Genomic DNA, 16653 nt, shown 5'->3' with positions numbered 1-16653 from the left:
TTCAGGGAAGTTGGGTCTTGGATGAGGGCTGAGATGTGGGTAATGAGAAAGGCAGGAAGATTGTGTTGATGGCCAAGGGCGTGGGGCACCTGGGGAAACACATTTCTTTGCGCACTGTCCAAGGAGGGTGTGTGTCTGGCGGGCGGTGGGAACATGGGGTTCCTCCTGCCTGCCTTGTGGTTCTCCTTGACACTCTCCAAGCCATGAACCTCAGCAGCCACGTGGACTCCACGCTTCTGCAGGTGGACCTGGCAGGGGCCCTAGTGGCCAGCGGGCCAAGTCGTCCTGGGAGGGAAGAGCACATCGTGGTGGAGCTGACTCAGGCCGACACGTTGGGCTCCAGGTGGCGGCGGCCACAGCAGGTTATGCTGATAATTTATTTGAAAGGAATTGTGAAATCTCATTTCATCTCATAATAAATTGTGTTTCCTCTTGAATGGACTGGATGGGGAGGACACCATTCTTAGTCAATTCATTGGCTCTTCTTATCTTTTGCTTTGTTGTTGAAATTCCCTTTTTACCATCTCTCTACTTATGAAACTCTTGCCATTACAGTAAAATCAGGCTTACAAGTTCGTTATTCAAAATGATTTTGCTGGGCCATTCAGGAAACATACATTTGAAATGAAAAAACTTTTTTTTTTTTTTTTTTTGCTGTTGTTAAAGTGCAGTTAAGTCCTGGCCTTACGTCATGGTTCAGAAGACACTTCCACAGCACAGTTACTGTGTTTGTGGACACCTGCTAAGATGGTGCCTAAGTTCTGAGCTGCTGCATCTGTGTAGGCCTGTGCTCAGCCTTGTCTCTGAGCCTTGTTAAGCCTTCATTCACATCCTGCAAAGGCAGCCAGGAAGTGGTGGCTGTCATGGCAGCCCAGAACCTAGACTCCAGAGGCAGGGCTCCTTCCATGCAAGCCTGACTCCCCCGAGCCCTGGCCTCAGAGATTCCACTGCATTATCACGGTGACTTCTGCATGGAAGTCGTAGCCCTGGTTCATGGATGTTCCCTGTTATGGCCAGTAGAAGGAAACCCCGCCCATGCACAGGCTGTGTCACCTACAATGGAGCATCTGAAGAATGAATGCACCCTCACCTTTTCCTGCCGTGTAGAGCATGGTCCACAGAGCAAAGGTCTCATGAACTAGCATGCAGTCTTCTGGACCATGGCTGACGCAACACCAATGTTCTGAACCGCTGCCCTGGCCAGGGTCTTAGGATGTCAACTTGGTTCCTCATCACTCCTTGGTGATGAGCAATGACCTTTGTCCTCTGACCTGGGCCTTGCATGGAGAAGGGCAGGACCTTACACAGCCTGCGGTCCCGCTGCCTCCCCAGCACTTGCATATTAATAATCCAGATTAAATGATCTGTATGGCACCTCCCTGCTCTCTTGGGGTGGCCCTTCCTAACATGCTGATGCACCCAAAATGACCACAGGCAAATCCAGCCCCAGAAACATGGGAAACCCAAGAGATCTTTACTAAAGGATTTTCTTCCCCCCAGACATGCTCTTTGCAAACACTGAAGTACCTAAAAGAACTTGTGTTCTCTCATGCGTGTGCTTCTTTGCTTTGACCAGTTTCAGAGATCCTGTTTTCAGTGTCCTTTGTGATTTGTGGGCGAGATTCGCATCTTCCCATTGAGGGTCTCCCCCGCTCCCCAGGCTGCCTCCCCAGCTGATCACTCTTCTGCACCCCAGGGGCAAGAACATGCAAGGCAGGGAATGAAGCTTCACTCTGGGGCCCTTCCTTGCAGGGGTTCCTGTGCACAGGGGTGTGGAAGGTTTGCTGGGGGTGGGTTCGTTGCCTCCAGGTTGCAAGCAATTGCAGAAGCAGTTCTCAGGACTCAGAGCACTCAGAAGAGTTCTCCAAGTCTCTAGTAACTTGTAGTGATTCATTTTTTAAATAAAAAAAATTTATATTAAAAAATTTTTAGAGTTGGGGGTCTCACTCTGTTGCCTAGGCTGGGGTGTAGTGGTATGATCTCAGATCACTGTACCTTTGAACTTCTGGGCTCACGGGATCCTCCTGCCTCAGCCCCTAAGTGGCTGGGACCACAGGCACATGCCACCAGGCCTGGCTAATTTTTAAAATTTTTTTGTGCAGACAGGGGTCTTGCTCTGTTGCCCAGGCTGATCTTGAACTCTTGGCCTCAACTGATCCTCCCACCTTGGCCTCCCAAAGTGTTGGGATTACAGGCGTGAGCCAGCGCGTCTGGGTGTGATTTCTTTTTCTTGTATTAAATCACTATTTACTTCTATGCCTTTTGTACTTTTGTACACTAATTCTGCATTTTTTCTTTTGAATCCTTTTTCTTAAACAAAGCTCTCTAAATTGTGGAAATTTCCAGCTCCAACCACCTGCACTAGCTCCTAACATCAGAGATGTGAGAGCTCAAATAAAGATGCTCTCCTGTTTCTTTCTTTCTCCTTTTCTTTTTTGAAACAAATACCTAGACTGAGCAGTGCAGATCCCAGATGGTGTCTCAGGTGAAAAGCCTCACCATAACTTTATGCTTTGGCTTGTACAGGTCACTCACAACTGGACGGTGTATTTAAATCCGAGGAGAAGCGAGCACTCAGTGATGAGCAGGACCTTTGAGGTACTGACCAGGTGAGTTCTCAGTGAGTGAGGTGTTGGGGCAGGCTGTCTGGGACACGTGCGTTTAAAGGAGTCTGACCTACAGGACACTGAATTTCGGCCCACACAGCACCAGGTCAGCATGTGGCTTGGACACGGCACTCATGCTGTGTAGACAGTGAGCTCAAAGGCTGTGGGAGGGCATTGTAGCTGTGGGTGTCAGGATATAAGAGGATTGACTGCAGAAGTCAGTTTGAAACAAATGGTATTTTTTGGTTGATGTTCTAGTTTCATTAATGTGAAGCTGTACGGTGGAGAATTCTAGGAAATTTAGGATTCTTTTTCCTTACCTAATGCTGCTCCATATTCAATTGGTACTCTTGGTTGGTGTGTTAGATAGCTAAGGCTGCCGTATCATAGTACTACACACTGGGTGGCTTAAATGTCAGACATTTACCTTGTAATTCTAGAGGCTGGAAGTCCGAGGTCAAGGTGTCAGCAGGGTCAGTTTCTCCCAAGGCTCTCCCCTGGCTTACAGGTGGCCATCCCTCTGTGCCTGTCTTCTGATCTCTCCTTGTATGGACACCCATCCTACTGGATTAGGAGTCATCCCCATAACCACATTTAACCTTCCTCACCTTGTTAAAGACCCTACCTCTACCTACAGTCCCATTTGGAGGTACTCAGGGTTAGGACTTCAACATAGGAATTGTTTTTGGAGGAAAGGGACACAATTCAGCCCATAAAATGTATTGACTGATCTTGAAAAAATGCTTCAGTGTCCACCACAGACCTGTGGTCACTTGCAGGCTTCTCGTCTGTAGCGCGTCTCCCTACTCTCAGGGACTGGAGTTCAAATAGCTGGCTTTGCTCTTAGTTAGCAGGTAAAGTGGTCGGGTATGTTGGGGAGGAGGAAGAGCCAGTTCAATGGCTGGCATCTTCTGTGCAGGCCCCTACTCACTGTTCATTGTTGGGTGGCATCACAGGGAGGCTGAGGGGTCTGCTTGGACTGGTCGGGCTTGGCTGCAGGGAGGTTGCGTCCTGTGTCTCACGCCGCTGGCCTGTGCTCACTGCTCTTCCAGCTGTGAGATTGGGCGTTAGGCTGAATTGTTCCATTTGGACTCTGGTTAATGCCATGGCTGATACAGAGGGGAGGTCCCCTAACTGTTGGCCTTGTGAACAGTAAGGTCATTGTTTCGTTCTGCAGAGAGACGGTGTCCATCAGCATCCAGGCCTCCCTCCAGCAGACCCAGGCTGTCCCTCTTTTGATGGCTCATCAGTACCTCCGTGGAAGTGTAGAAGCCCAGGTGACCATTGCGACGGCCATCCTCGCGGGCGTCTACGCGCTGATCATATTTGAGGTAACTTTCACACCTGCTCCCCCAATCTGTCTGGGCCCACAGTCAGGGAGGCTTGAGACTCGCGAGACACTCTGGATGGGCTCAGTCCTGACTCCTTAATCAAACTGGACTAGCGTCATCATTCCTAAAGATTAGCGTGTCCCTCTCTCTAGGTAGAAAGGGAACCATACAGGAATATTTGCTGAATCTTGGCAACTGACATGAAAAGGATGGATTTTAGGAGCAGAAGTGTACCTGAGAAAACAGAATGTGCATAAAATTTTCTACTCTCTCCGCTGCTCATTCCAAGTGTGACCTTGAGGGAACAAGAGTCACAGTCTCCTCTGAGACTCAGAGTCTGCACCTGTGTGATGGGTGCGCTCAGTTGTGCCCACCTGCACCGTGGGATTCTGTGTGTGAGGGGACACGGATGGCCTGGGGCTGTGTGCCCGGAGGGATTATCTGATTATCTGTTCCGTCTAATACTTGGCTTATGGGCATTTCCACATGTGATCTTAAGTCCAGTCAATGTGATGTTTCTGGGAAGTTCTAAGTGTGGCTATGCCTTCAACAGCACGAAGCGACGTGCAGACCCTTCCTGGGCTGGGCAGGTCCATTGTTGATTTAACTATGAAATCAAACTTACCCACAACACGGACAGGAGCCTGGAAGGTCGGCGCATGACGTGACCGTTAGAGGCGTGTCCTAGTGAGCTTGGGATGGGTCTGAGAAATACCTGGGGATATTGAGGAGATGGCAGGCTGGAGGAGTGGCCAGGAAAGTTCCAGAACTTTGCTTGTGGTTGTTGAGTCCACCTGCTGAGGAATGACAACCCCAGTAAGTTGAGCCCTCACCTGTCTAACAAGGGCCACTCACAGGATTAATTGTTATCTCTTATATCTCTTCAGTTCTAGAACAGTTTTGTCCCCTCCATTTTCTATCCATTTTCTTTTAAATCCATATTACCGTTGTTTCACGGTTCCCATGACCACCCTGTGATTTGACACAGGAACTCGCAGGCTCAGGGGCAGCTGTCCTCTGGGCTGGGGTTTATTGCCATGCCCGGCAGTGGAGACCTGCTGAGCCTGGAGCAACCCAGGAGTGGGCTTCTGCAAGGCCTCCTCTCCCGGGAGGGCCCACACAGAGCATGCCCCTCCCTCCAGCAGCCGGAGACAGCCATGTGCAGTGTTTCTGCCCCAGGCAGCCTGTTGAAAACTGAGTTTTTGTGGGAGCTGGTTAGATGGTCACCCTCAGCTTACCAAGATCCTGACTCCCAGAAGGCAAGCAGGTGTGCACCATTTATAAATCACATTTTATACAGTCTGGGCACGCAGGTAATACAGCAGAACACAATGCCCCAGGCCCACAAGACAGCCTTCTCTTTGGTAATGAGGGAATAGTCTCGAAGCTGAGTACCCAGAAGCCAGCCAAGGGCCCTTCTAAAGGTGACGTCCTCAGGCTAGGTGAAGTCTTTACTGCACCACCATCTAGTTGACAAATCCTATTCTGTTGTTCTGTAGAATATTCTATGCCCTGATTCAGCTGCTGGGTTCCTCATGGGATGAATTAGCTGCTCTTCCTATTTCCTACAGACTACAATTGAGATCTGAAGCCTTCAGGTTCCATTTTGGGGTGGCCGTGCTTCACAGGTGTGCAGGGGTCTGGCCTGCGTCCAGGAGGAGGACCCTGTGTCTGGATGTCCTGCTGTCAGGGGTGCGGAGAATGCCCAGGGAGTTGAGGTGGTGGAGAAAGGTGCCCAGCTCTCTGCCACTTTTTCTCTTAATGATTTTAATACCTACCAGGGCCCACTGCCTGCCTAAGATAAATCCTATTTCTGTAATGATCAACTTTCTTAGTAATGAGCTCTTCCCTTAGTAACTTCCAGTGGTATCCACTGAATTTATTTAGTTTCTCTCTTCCTCTTTTTTACTATTATTTTGCAATTATAGATTTAATAAATTCAATGTGCTTTAATTAGTTACAGTCATTAATTAAAAAATACAATACAATGCCAATTATTTTTAATGGGCTTCTCTGTTATTCTAGGGTTTGTTCACTTTTTTGTAAAATTGTTCAACCTTCGAAAACTACGTAATTTGCAAAGATTTATTAATTTTCATTAATTAATGGTCATTATTATTTGTCATTTAGAAAAAACCTCTCCTTCTCTACAAAAAGCCATCTCTAGATTTTAAAAGTCCTGTACATTGATTTTTTTTATTATGGCTAGCAGATATTTAAGAGGCCAGTTCGACATGGTTTCTACCCTTACAGAAACAAAAAGCAGAGGCCACCACACAGAAACCAGCCACACATAGAAGGGTGTGTGGCAGGGTCTCAGGAAGGGCCTTGGAGGGCAGTCCCTGGATTCCATGAGCAGTGTGGCAGCCCAAGACCTCCCAGAGGCTGCCTCCCCATGCAGCCCATCCATTTCCTGGCAGTCTTTTAGTAGGTCTCCCTACACGGCTTGCTCTACACATCTGGTGGTGCAGGGCCCTTCTGTCATAGCTGTCCATGTGCCCCTGCCTATGACAGGGTGTGGTCTTTCTATTGGTGTGTAGTGGTATCTTACTGTGCTTTCAACTTAATTTCTCTAATGATGATAATGTTGGACATTATCTTTTCGTGTATTTATTTGCTACCTGTATATCTTCTTCAGTGTGACATCTGTATGTGCCTTTTGCTTATTTTCTAATTGAATTGTTTATCAATGTTGAGCTTTGACTGTTCTTTATATATTATAGATATAAAGACTTTGTTGGATATGTGGTTTGCAAATATTTTCTCTTAGTCTAGTTTATAATTTTTTTTCCTTTTGTTTTGGAGACAAAGCGCTGGGATTACAGGCATGAGCCACAGTGCCGGCCTTTTTTTTTCTTTTTTGAGATGGCGTCTCCCTCTGTTGCCTAGGCTGGAGTGCAATGGCCCGATCTCGGCTCATTGCAACACCATCTCCTGGGTTCGAGTGATTCTCCTGCTCCAGCCTCCCAAGTAGTTAAAACTACAGGTGCGTGCCACCATGCTTGGCTAATTTTTTTGTATTTTTTGTAGAGACAGGGTTTTACCATGTTGGCCAGGCTGGTCTTGAACTCCTGACCTCAAGTGATCCACCTACTTCAGCCTCCCAAAGTGCTGGGATTACAGGCATGAGCCACTGTGCTGGGCCAATTATTTTCTGTTATGGATTGTGGTTTGGGTGTCAAGTCTAAGAACTTATTGCTTAGTTGCAATAATTCCAGAGTCCAAAGATTGGTTTTCTTATTTTTTTTTCAGTTTTACTTTTAAGACCAGGATCTATTTTGAGTTAGTTTTATTATTATTATTTTTTTCTTTGAGACAAGGTTTCAGTCTGTCACCCTGGCTGGAGTGCAGTAGCATGATCACAGCTCACTGCAGCTCAAGTGATCCTTCTGTCTCGGTCTCCCGAGTAGCTGAGACTACAGGCATGCAATACCATACTTGGCTAAGTTTTAAAATTTTTTTTGTAGAATCAGGGTCTTGCTATGTTGCCCAGGCTGGTCTTGAATTCCTGGCCTCAAGAGATTCTCCTGCTTTGGCTTCTTAAAGTGCTGAGATTACAGGTATGAGTGACTGTGCCAGGCCTTGAGTTATTTTTTGTATTTGTGTGAGAGTTTTAAGTGAAGGTTCATTTTTAAACCTATGGCTGTCCAGTTGGGTCAGCATCATTTATTGACGACTATCCCTCCTCAGTTGAATTGCATTTGCTCCTTGGTTAAAAATTAATTGGACATATTTGTGGGGTATATCTCTGGGTTCTCTATTCTGTCCCATTGGTAATGTGTCTGTTCCTCCACCAGTACCACACTATCTTGATTACTGCAGGTGTAAGTTTGGACACTGGCAAGAGTGATTCCTCACATTTACTGTTTTTTTTCCCAAAATTGTTCTGGCTATTCTGTGGCCATTTTTTTTTTCCATAGACATTTTCCCCTCTTCTTCCTCCAGCTTTATTGGAATAAAGTTACATTTCTATTTTCCAGGACTTCAGTTGCTTTTTCATGTGGTGCTTTGACATCCACATTTTAGAATGGCCTTCTAGTCCCTAAACATAGTATTTATTTTGGTCTTGATTTGTAAAATAATTTTCATGATACTGATCTTGTACATCTTTTCTTAAATTTATACCTAAGTGTTTCCTTTTCTTTGGAGCAGTTGTAAATGGTACTGAGTTTTTATTTTGATTTCCACCTATCTATTGTCAGGACATATAAATGCATTTTTCTGTGTGTTAATCTTGTACCTTGTTATTTTATTGAATTTACCTATTCTCAGAGTTTTAAAAAAATAAAATTATTGAGATTTCCTATGTAGACAATCATGTCATTTGCAATGAGGACAGTTTTATTTCTTCTTTTCCAATCTGTATGTCTTTAATTTCCTTTTCTTGCCTTATTGCAATGGCTAGAATGGGAATGGTAAGACTGGCATTGTTCTCAATCCTAAAGGGAAAGCATTCAGTCTTTCACCATGAAGTATGATATTATTAGTTTTTTGTAGATGCTCTTTATGAGACTGAGGAAATTCTTTTCTTTTCCTAATGTACTAAGAGGGGTTTTTTGTTGTGTTTTTTCTTTTCTTCTCTCTTTCTCTTTTTTTTTTTAAAAACCATTAATTGGGTGTTGAGTTTTGTCAGCATCTTTTCTGTGTCAATTGATGTGCTCATACGGTTTTTTTATTAGCTGTTTGATATGGTGGATTACATTGATTTATTTTAGAATATTGGACTAGACTTGCATATCTGGAATAAATCCTTCTTTTCTAATGTGAGTGTTTATTACTATAATTTTCCCTGTCAGCACTGTTGTAGCTGCATCTTACAGATTTTGACCCGTTGTGTTTTCAGTTTCAGTTAGTTCTCTCTAATTCTTACATTTCCCTGAGACTTCCACTTTGACCCAATGATTATTTAGATGTGTGTTGTTTAAATTCTAGATATTATAGATTTTCCTGTTGTCTTTCTATTACTAAATTACAGTTTGATTCACTTCTAGTTAGAGAACTTACACTATATTTAATCCTTTCAATTTGTTGACTTTGTGTGTGTGTGTGTGTGTGTGTGACAGAATCTCCCTCTGTTGCCCAGGCTGGAGTGCAGTGGCACAATCTCAGCTCACTGCAACCTCCGCCTTGTGGGTTCAAGTGATTCCCATGCCTCAGCCTCCCAAGTAGCTGAGACCACAGGCACACACCATCATGCCTGGCTACTTTTTGTGTTTTTAGTAGAGACAGACTTTTGCCATGTTGGCCAGGCTGGTCGCGAACTCCTGGCCTCAAGTGATCTGCCTACCTCGGTCTCCCAAAGTGCTGGGATTACAGGCGTGAGCCACCACACCCGGCCCATCTTGTAAAGTAGTTCTTGTTGAAAGTCCCAAAGAACACAGTTGGAGCAATCCTCCTAACTCTTGCACTTTGCATCTATAATAGGGCTCTAGGAGATTTCCCAATGCAGCATTCTAAAAATTCCATTATCAGAGCTAAGGCTTCTATGCCTTTATACTGTATAAAATTATATTAAAATAGTTCTGACACAGTCTTAATAAACAATATTTCACAACAGAAATGAGACAATGCATTTTCTCCATGTGTCTTTCATCCAACCCCTGGTATTATGTTTTAAGAAGGATTGCCACCATGGCTCCTTTCTGCTGGAAACAAGCGGGCCCTTTCTTTCCCTTCACCCACTTTATGTAATTGTAGCAAAATGATGCAGCCTTTGTGTAACATCGTGTTTCATTGCTCTGGGTCCTTCCATATTTAATTTAGGAGTTCGTGTAGTGTTTGGTTTAAAAATTAACTGTGAAATTAAATTCAAGAGAGATGAATAGAGAACACCTTCCATCTTCCAGGGAGCCTCCATTTTAATTTACAGAAATGGGAAGCATATCTGGAGAGAGAAGAGCTGCATTTCAAAACTCAATGCACGTACCATAACACTGCAAACCCCCAAGTTAGGTTTTCCTAATTTCTGTTCTTATGATGCTCTGCAGGGCTGCAATTTAAATCTGTAGCCAATGGCTCTGCCCCCTCATTCATTTCTTTTTGTCTGCAAGCCTCTTCTTACTGCTGATTCATGGAACATATTGCATCCTGTAGCACTGGCAAACTTGCTCCATTACCTTGTTCCAGAGATACTTCTCCTTTTCTTTCTTGAAAAGGACTCCTTCAGAACTGCAGGAAAACTGGTGGATTATGTAATACACTCCCTCTGCTTAACACATAAACTGAATTGCAAAGACACTTTTGCAATTGAAGGAGTTGGGATGGGACATAGGTCTTCTGGCCACTGGGCCATGCTACTCACGTTTTTTTCTGGCAAGCTCAGAATCCAGCATTTCTTCTCAAAGTGAGTAGCCACATAATTCCTTAGAAAAATGGCAAATATTTTGCAGACTGCTTGAAGGAGGTGGACCCTTTCCAACCTCGTCTCCTGGATGGCTCTCTTTCGCATGCCCTTGGCTGTTCCTGCACATGCAGTGAGCTCTGGAGCATGCTGTTATTCGAAGCCAGATCCAATGAGAGGTGGGGGGGTAGGGGGGCGAAAGGAAGCCAGTGCAGGAAGGAGGGCCACAGTGAGTCTTGAGGGCTCCGACTTCAAAGAAAATGATGATGGTGATAACCACAGGAGCTAATGTGTGCGGAGGGACCAGCCCTGTTCTGGGAATTCTCTGTGTGTTAATGGACAACCCCACAACCCCATGAGGCAGACTTTATCACCACCTCCATTTTATAGTTGAGGACATCAAGCACAGAGAAGTCAGACCACTTGCCCAAAGTTCCCTAGCTGGCCAGTGGCTGCCTTTGGAGTCCACATTTCTCACTAGGGTGTGGTGCTTCTCAAGGAGATGGGAATTATCTGTAGCTAATGCCCAGAAGGCTGTGCAAGGTGAACAGATGTCTGTCATGCTCCTACCATGGGTCTGGCGCTATGTTTTCATCATCTATGTTGATTCTGAAATGGTGCAGTAGGCTGATTAATGACCACTTCCCCCAAGATGTCCACATCCTAACCCCCAGACTGTTTGCATATGGGACCTCACATGGCAAAAGGGGCTTTGCAGAGTGATTATGCAAATGACCTTGTGATGTAGAGACTGTCTGGGTGAGCTCAGTGGGTCTTTACAAATGGAGAGCCCTCCCAGCTGTGGTCAGAGGGAGATGTGACTATGGAATAAAGGGTCACAGAAGTGTGATGCGAGGGCTTGATTCACCGTTGATGGCTTCGAAGCTGGAAAAGAGGGGTCCTGTTTGTGGGAATTGGGTGTTAGGGGAAGGTGAGGGATGGGTTCTCCCCTAGAGCCTGCAGAAGGAATGCGTTCCTGTGAGGCCTCGATGTAGGGTGTAGCGCATCTGCTGGATCTCTTACCTGCAGGACCGGAGGAGCGTGGGTTTGGTGACAGCAGCCCGGGAAACTCATACAGAAGGTCTCTGAAGGAGGTGTTGTGCTCCTGTTTTGCCAATGGAGACGTGAGCTTAGGGAGATGTGGGCTTGGGGAGACAGGGGCTTGGGAGGCGGTAAAGGATTGAACCTAGGTTCAAGACACCCCCCAGCCCTTTCTGTGGAATCACAGCCCTTTCCATGGAATCAGCCTTCTTCTGAGGAGGGGAAGTGGGGTTGCTGAGGACTGGCGGGCTGAACTGAGCTGAGCTGAGCTGAGCTGCGCTGCAGGCAGTGTGAGATGAGCCTCCCGAGCCTGCCTCCCTCCTGGATGCCCTGACACCACGGTCCAGCTCGCAGCGGCAGTGCGAGGCAAGGCTGGCACACGGTTTCTGTCACAGCCACTTTGTGAGGCGTGATTTTCTTTTATATACAGGAAGAAATCTGGGACTCAAGGGGTGGAGGGGCTTCCTCCCCCACAGTCTGATGATCCCTCATGGCCCTGTCTGTTATCAAAAGATCGGGCTGCTGTGAGAGCGTGGGATCAAGTGGAAGGACGTTGGGGTGCACGTGCGTGTGTGACTGTGTGTGTGTTAGTACATGAGTGTGTGTATTACTGTTTAAGTGCATGTGAGGCTGTGTGTGAGTCACAGAGAGGGTATCTGTGTGTGAGACCGTGTGTGTGACTGCATGTGAGAGTGTGACTCTCTGTTGTGTCTCTGTGTGTGTGCAAGTTAGTGTGTGAGTCAGTGTGTGAGACTGTTAGTGTGTGGGCATGTGAGGGTGTGTGTCAGACCATGTGTCTGGGTGTCACAGTGTGTGACTGCATGGTTGTGTCTATATGTACCAGTTAGTGTGTGAGTGTGAGACTGTGTTAGTGTGTGGGCATGTGAGGGAGGGTGGGTGTGAGACCGTGTATGTGAGGTGAGGGCGTGTGACTGTGTGTGTCTGTGTGTGGGTGTGTGCCCGACAGTCCGGGTGTTCTGCTGGTGCCCCCGCAGGCTCTCGTGCAGCCCAGCTTCAAAGTCAGGGCCTAGGCCTGTTGCTCACACTCTGGTTGGAGAGGTGGTTTCCAGAGCCCGTGCTCTCAGGAGCTGGGTGGCAGGCAAGAGTGCCCCGGGGGACAATGCAGCACACTACGGGGACAGCCGCCGCAGGGCGCCCAGCAGGGGGCTGAGCCGCAGGGGATGCTCCTACCCCAGGGCCCGCAGCTTCTGCTGTCTAGTGTGCACAGGTCTTTCTATGTCTTAGGCTGCTTTTCCATGTTGAAAACAGGAGACGATGGACTGATGTTCTTCCGTGGGCTACTTTGGTAAATGGAAGGATCAATGACGCGAAGAGAGACCCACAGGAAGGAAAAGCCGGGTGTCTTGCAGACCCGTGGGGCCCAGGGCCTGGGTGGCAGCGGCTGGACGGTGTCTCCGAGTGGGCGCGCAGCGCCCTACGTGAACACCAGCAGAGCCGGGGAGGGACAGGCTGAGACCCTCGGTTTCGCGTCACTCTCAGGTCACCTTTCCCCGCTCGGGGCGTAGGCTGGAGAGTGACGCAGTGGAGGGAGGCGGTGGCGCAGGCGGGTTCGTGGGGTGGCCCTGGGCCTTCGGAGCACCCAGATCGAGGACGCAAGCAGGCTGGGCTGGGGGTGGGACCGCCACCCTCGTGGACGTCGAGGGCGGTCTCCAGACATCCGCCAACTCTTGAGATCCCGTTTCTAAGAACCCCCGAGGGCCGTGTCATTGGCACACCTCGGGCTCAGCGTTCGGGGGGCACACTTCCCTGCGCACGGCTCACGCGCTGCACCACCGAGGACCCTGCTTTCCCGTCGCTCCCCGCAGCCAGCGTGCAGCAGCCAGAATGAAGGCTTCCAGACTCTAGGCTGTGGTTTCTCCACATTTTACTCCCTTCACCCACAAAACAGAGTAACATCTCCTGGCTTCTTCTGGGAGACGAACGCGGCAGCGCGTGTGGGGCATGGACTGGCGTCCTGGGTGGGGACCACCAGCTTCCGGAGCCGTCTCTCGTCTGAACCAGGGGTAAGGACAGCGCCTGTTCAATTTTGTGTATTTAGGGATACAGTCAGGTGAAAGCAGCTTTTGGAACATCTCGAGTCTCTAAGCTGGGGAAGTGTGGCTGGCTGCTGTGACTCTCTGAAGCTGGCGGAGTTGGCAGCTCACAGGCTGTTTTACTGTGGAGCTAAGCTTCTATAGCTTCTAAGCAGAACGCTTTTCCATATACAATAGGAATTTGTACCTTATGAACTGAGTACTGAAAATTCAGCTCTCCCTGCAGGCCAGGCAGGATCACATGGGGGAAGAAGCACAGTCTGTGCGTGGCTGACCTGCACCCGCAGGCCCACAGCCCACAGCCCACAGCCCACAGCCCACAGCTGGGCGTCATCACTTCAGAAGTGAAATCACAGCCAGGAGGATTCGGATGCTCGAGGACTGCTCCACTGATTTGCTGTGGTGCGTTCGAGCTCTGGGATCTATTGTTCTGCATAACATAAGCCAGGCTAGAAAATCAGCTCAGTATTTGTGGGCAATAACTGAATTCAGAAGGTATTTGAATTTGGAGTGTATACCTTCTCCTTGGGTCACACGGTGTCCAAGGGGCCTTGCAAAGGGAACACATCAGATAACACACAATAATGACAAAATATCAACAAGAACAAGGGGCCAGGAACTCATCACATCCATGTAAGAGCAGAGGAAAGCAGGCCTTGGCGGCAGGGACAGATGCAGCCCTGTGAGGCTCCCGCGTGGCCTGGAGCCCTCCCCATCAGCCCGCTGAGGATAGGCCAGCAGAAGATGATTGGGAACACAGGAACGTGGCTCTCCTGGACTGCTCAGCAGCCACAGGTTTACTCCTCACACCAGGTACACAATCTCCTCCCCAAAAGCTTTCATCCCGTTAAGGGCTCCTGCCCCCAGTGCAGGAGCCGGTGATGGGATGAGGACCAGCAGCCACAGCCTCTGAGTGGGAATTCTCTGCCCTCATGCACCCTACAGACCACAGTGAGGTAGGGGACTCACCACAGCCCACCTCCACCCTGCAGAGAAAGGAAGCAGGCAGAGCAGGCCCTGCAGGGAGGCCCCATGGGGTCGGACCACACCCTGCAGCTCCATGGTCCAGCATCTGACACACACCTCTTAGCTTCCCCTGTTCCAGCCTCAGCTCAAGCCTCTATGTTCCAAAGATCCAAGTTGGTTACGTATATTTTCTGACTTCCTTGGTATCCCAGGGGACACCCCTACTTCATGTTTTGCTACTGTACAAGCCTAGTTGCCATTTTTTGGCCTCTTGTATCAGCTTTTTTGGTGCCTCCTGCCCAACCTTGAAAGTCTTGCCATATATTTTAGCATTTTGCTTCTGGAGTGCCCCACATCTGAACCAATTTCTGTTAGCCAATGTTTGCCGTGTCAGTGACCTACCTGAACATCTTGGTGCACACAGCCCACTCTGTTGTACTTATGGTGCAGAGTGCCGTGGGCCCAGCAGCTCTCGGCCTCTCCAGGCTCCAGGTCGCCTGGCTGGAATCTGTCGGCGGAGCTGATGCTGCAGAGAACCAGGTGCCTCTGTGGCTCCTCTGCAGCTGTGCCCGGCTGGGCATTTGTCAGGGCTGTGCGTGGCCTCAGGGCATCGCTGAGGTGCATGCTGTCCTCCAGCACCACATCCTGGGGCTGCAGCTCCCTGGGGGCAGTGCTGTGAGTTCAGGCAGCTGTCCTGTGGCTTGGGTACCTTCATCTATTCCTTCCTGATGTGTCCAAGTGGTTTGGAAGTTTCTCTGCAACTTCCAAGTTTCCTTCACCCTTCCTCTTTGTTCTTTATTTTTCTCCTCTTTCACAGACACACAAGGAAAGAAAAATATGTGTTTTTTGGCAAGTAGTTGGTTATGTTTTAAATGAGAAATGTAGAATTAAATCCAAACCCCTCCCTGACCACATTGCCCCAGTGCCCAGCTCTGGCGGTCAGCTCCTCATCTCCCACACCCTCTTCTCCTTCCACCCCTGACCCCAGAGCTCCCTTCAGCCTCATATAAGTGAGATCATGCAATATTTGTCCTTCTGTCTCGCTTATTTCACTTAGCATTCAGGTTCATCCATGTTGTTCCAAATTGGCAGGATTTCCTTCCTTTTTAAGGGTGAATAATATTCCATTTGTGTGTGTGTGTGTGGGTGTGTGTGTGTGTGTGTGTATGGTTGCAGTGAACATGGCCGCACAGATATCACCTTGAGATTCTGATTCCATATCCTTTGGATATAGACCCAGAAGTGGGATTTGTTCAGTCATACGGTAGGTCTATTTTTAAGTTTTGAGAAAGTTCTATATTGCTTTCCATGTGGCTGTACTAATTTGCACCCCCACAGCATACTAGGGTTCCCTTTTCTTCACATCCTCCCCAACACTTGTTATCTCTTGTCTTTTTGATAACAGCCATTCTAACAGGTGTGAGGCCATATCTCATTGTGTTTTTGACATGCATTTCTCTGATGATTAATGATGCTAAGCACCTTTTCATACACCCGGGGGCCATTTGTATGTCTTCTTTGGGAAAATGTCTATTCAGATCCTTTGCCCATTTTTTTGGTCAGGTTATTTATTTATTTTTTTTGCTCTTGAGTTGTATGAGTTCCTTACATATGTTCGATATTAACCCCTTATCAGGTATATGGTTTGCAAATATTTTCTGAGTCTGTAGGTTGTCTTTTCATTTTGTTGTTTGTTTCCTTTGCTGTGCAGAAGCTTTTTAATTTGATATGGTTCCACTTGTTTATTTTTTGCTTTTGTTACCTGGGCTTTTGGTGTTATATCCAAAAAAATCATTGTCAAGACCAGCATCAAGGAGCTTTTCTCCTGTGTTTTCTTCCAGAAGTTTTACAGTTTCAAGTCTTACATGTAAGTCTTTAATCAATTTCAAGTCGATTTCTGTATATGGTGTAGGATAGGGGCCACTTTCATTCTTTTGTATGTGGTTATCCAGCTTCCCAACACCATTTATTGAAGAGACTATCCTTTCCCCACTGTGTATTCTTGGCATTCTTATCAAATATTAGTTGACTGTAACATGCATGGGTTTATTTCTGGGCTCTTGATTCTTCTGTTCTGTTGGTTTATATATCTGTTTTTTCATACTGTTTTGATTGCTATAGATGTGTAATATAGTTTGACATCAGGAAGTGTCATGCCTCCAGCTTTTTCCTTCTTACTCAGTGTTGACTTGGCTATGTAGGGTCTTCTGTGGTTCCATATAAATTAGAATTTTTTTTTCTATTTCTATGAAAAATGCTGTTGGAATTTTGATAGGGATTACATTGAATCTGTAGATTGCTTTGAGTAGTTATGG

The 16653-nt window shown here is 47.4% G+C and overlaps 1 protein-coding gene across 2 annotated transcripts in view; it reads left to right on the top strand.

Moving 5' to 3' along the window:
* OCA2 (OCA2 melanosomal transmembrane protein) overlaps window positions 1-16653 on the top strand; it is a 333437-nt gene that overhangs the window by 79248 nt on the left and 237536 nt on the right. For both annotated transcript variants that reach the window (XM_030813816.1, XM_030813815.1), the window contains exons 7-9: window positions 202-362; window positions 2527-2609; window positions 3784-3937. In XM_030813816.1, the coding sequence (XP_030669676.1) occupies window positions 202-362; window positions 2527-2609; window positions 3784-3937 (398 nt within the window). The remainder of the gene's footprint in view (window positions 1-201; window positions 363-2526; window positions 2610-3783; window positions 3938-16653) is intronic.

This window comes from Nomascus leucogenys, chromosome 6, assembly GCF_006542625.1.
Source record: "Nomascus leucogenys isolate Asia chromosome 6, Asia_NLE_v1, whole genome shotgun sequence".
Classification (NCBI taxonomy): Eukaryota; Metazoa; Chordata; class Mammalia; order Primates; family Hylobatidae; genus Nomascus; species Nomascus leucogenys.
Note: the sequence above shows the minus strand (reverse complement) of the source record. Positions and strands in the feature narration are given on the sequence as shown.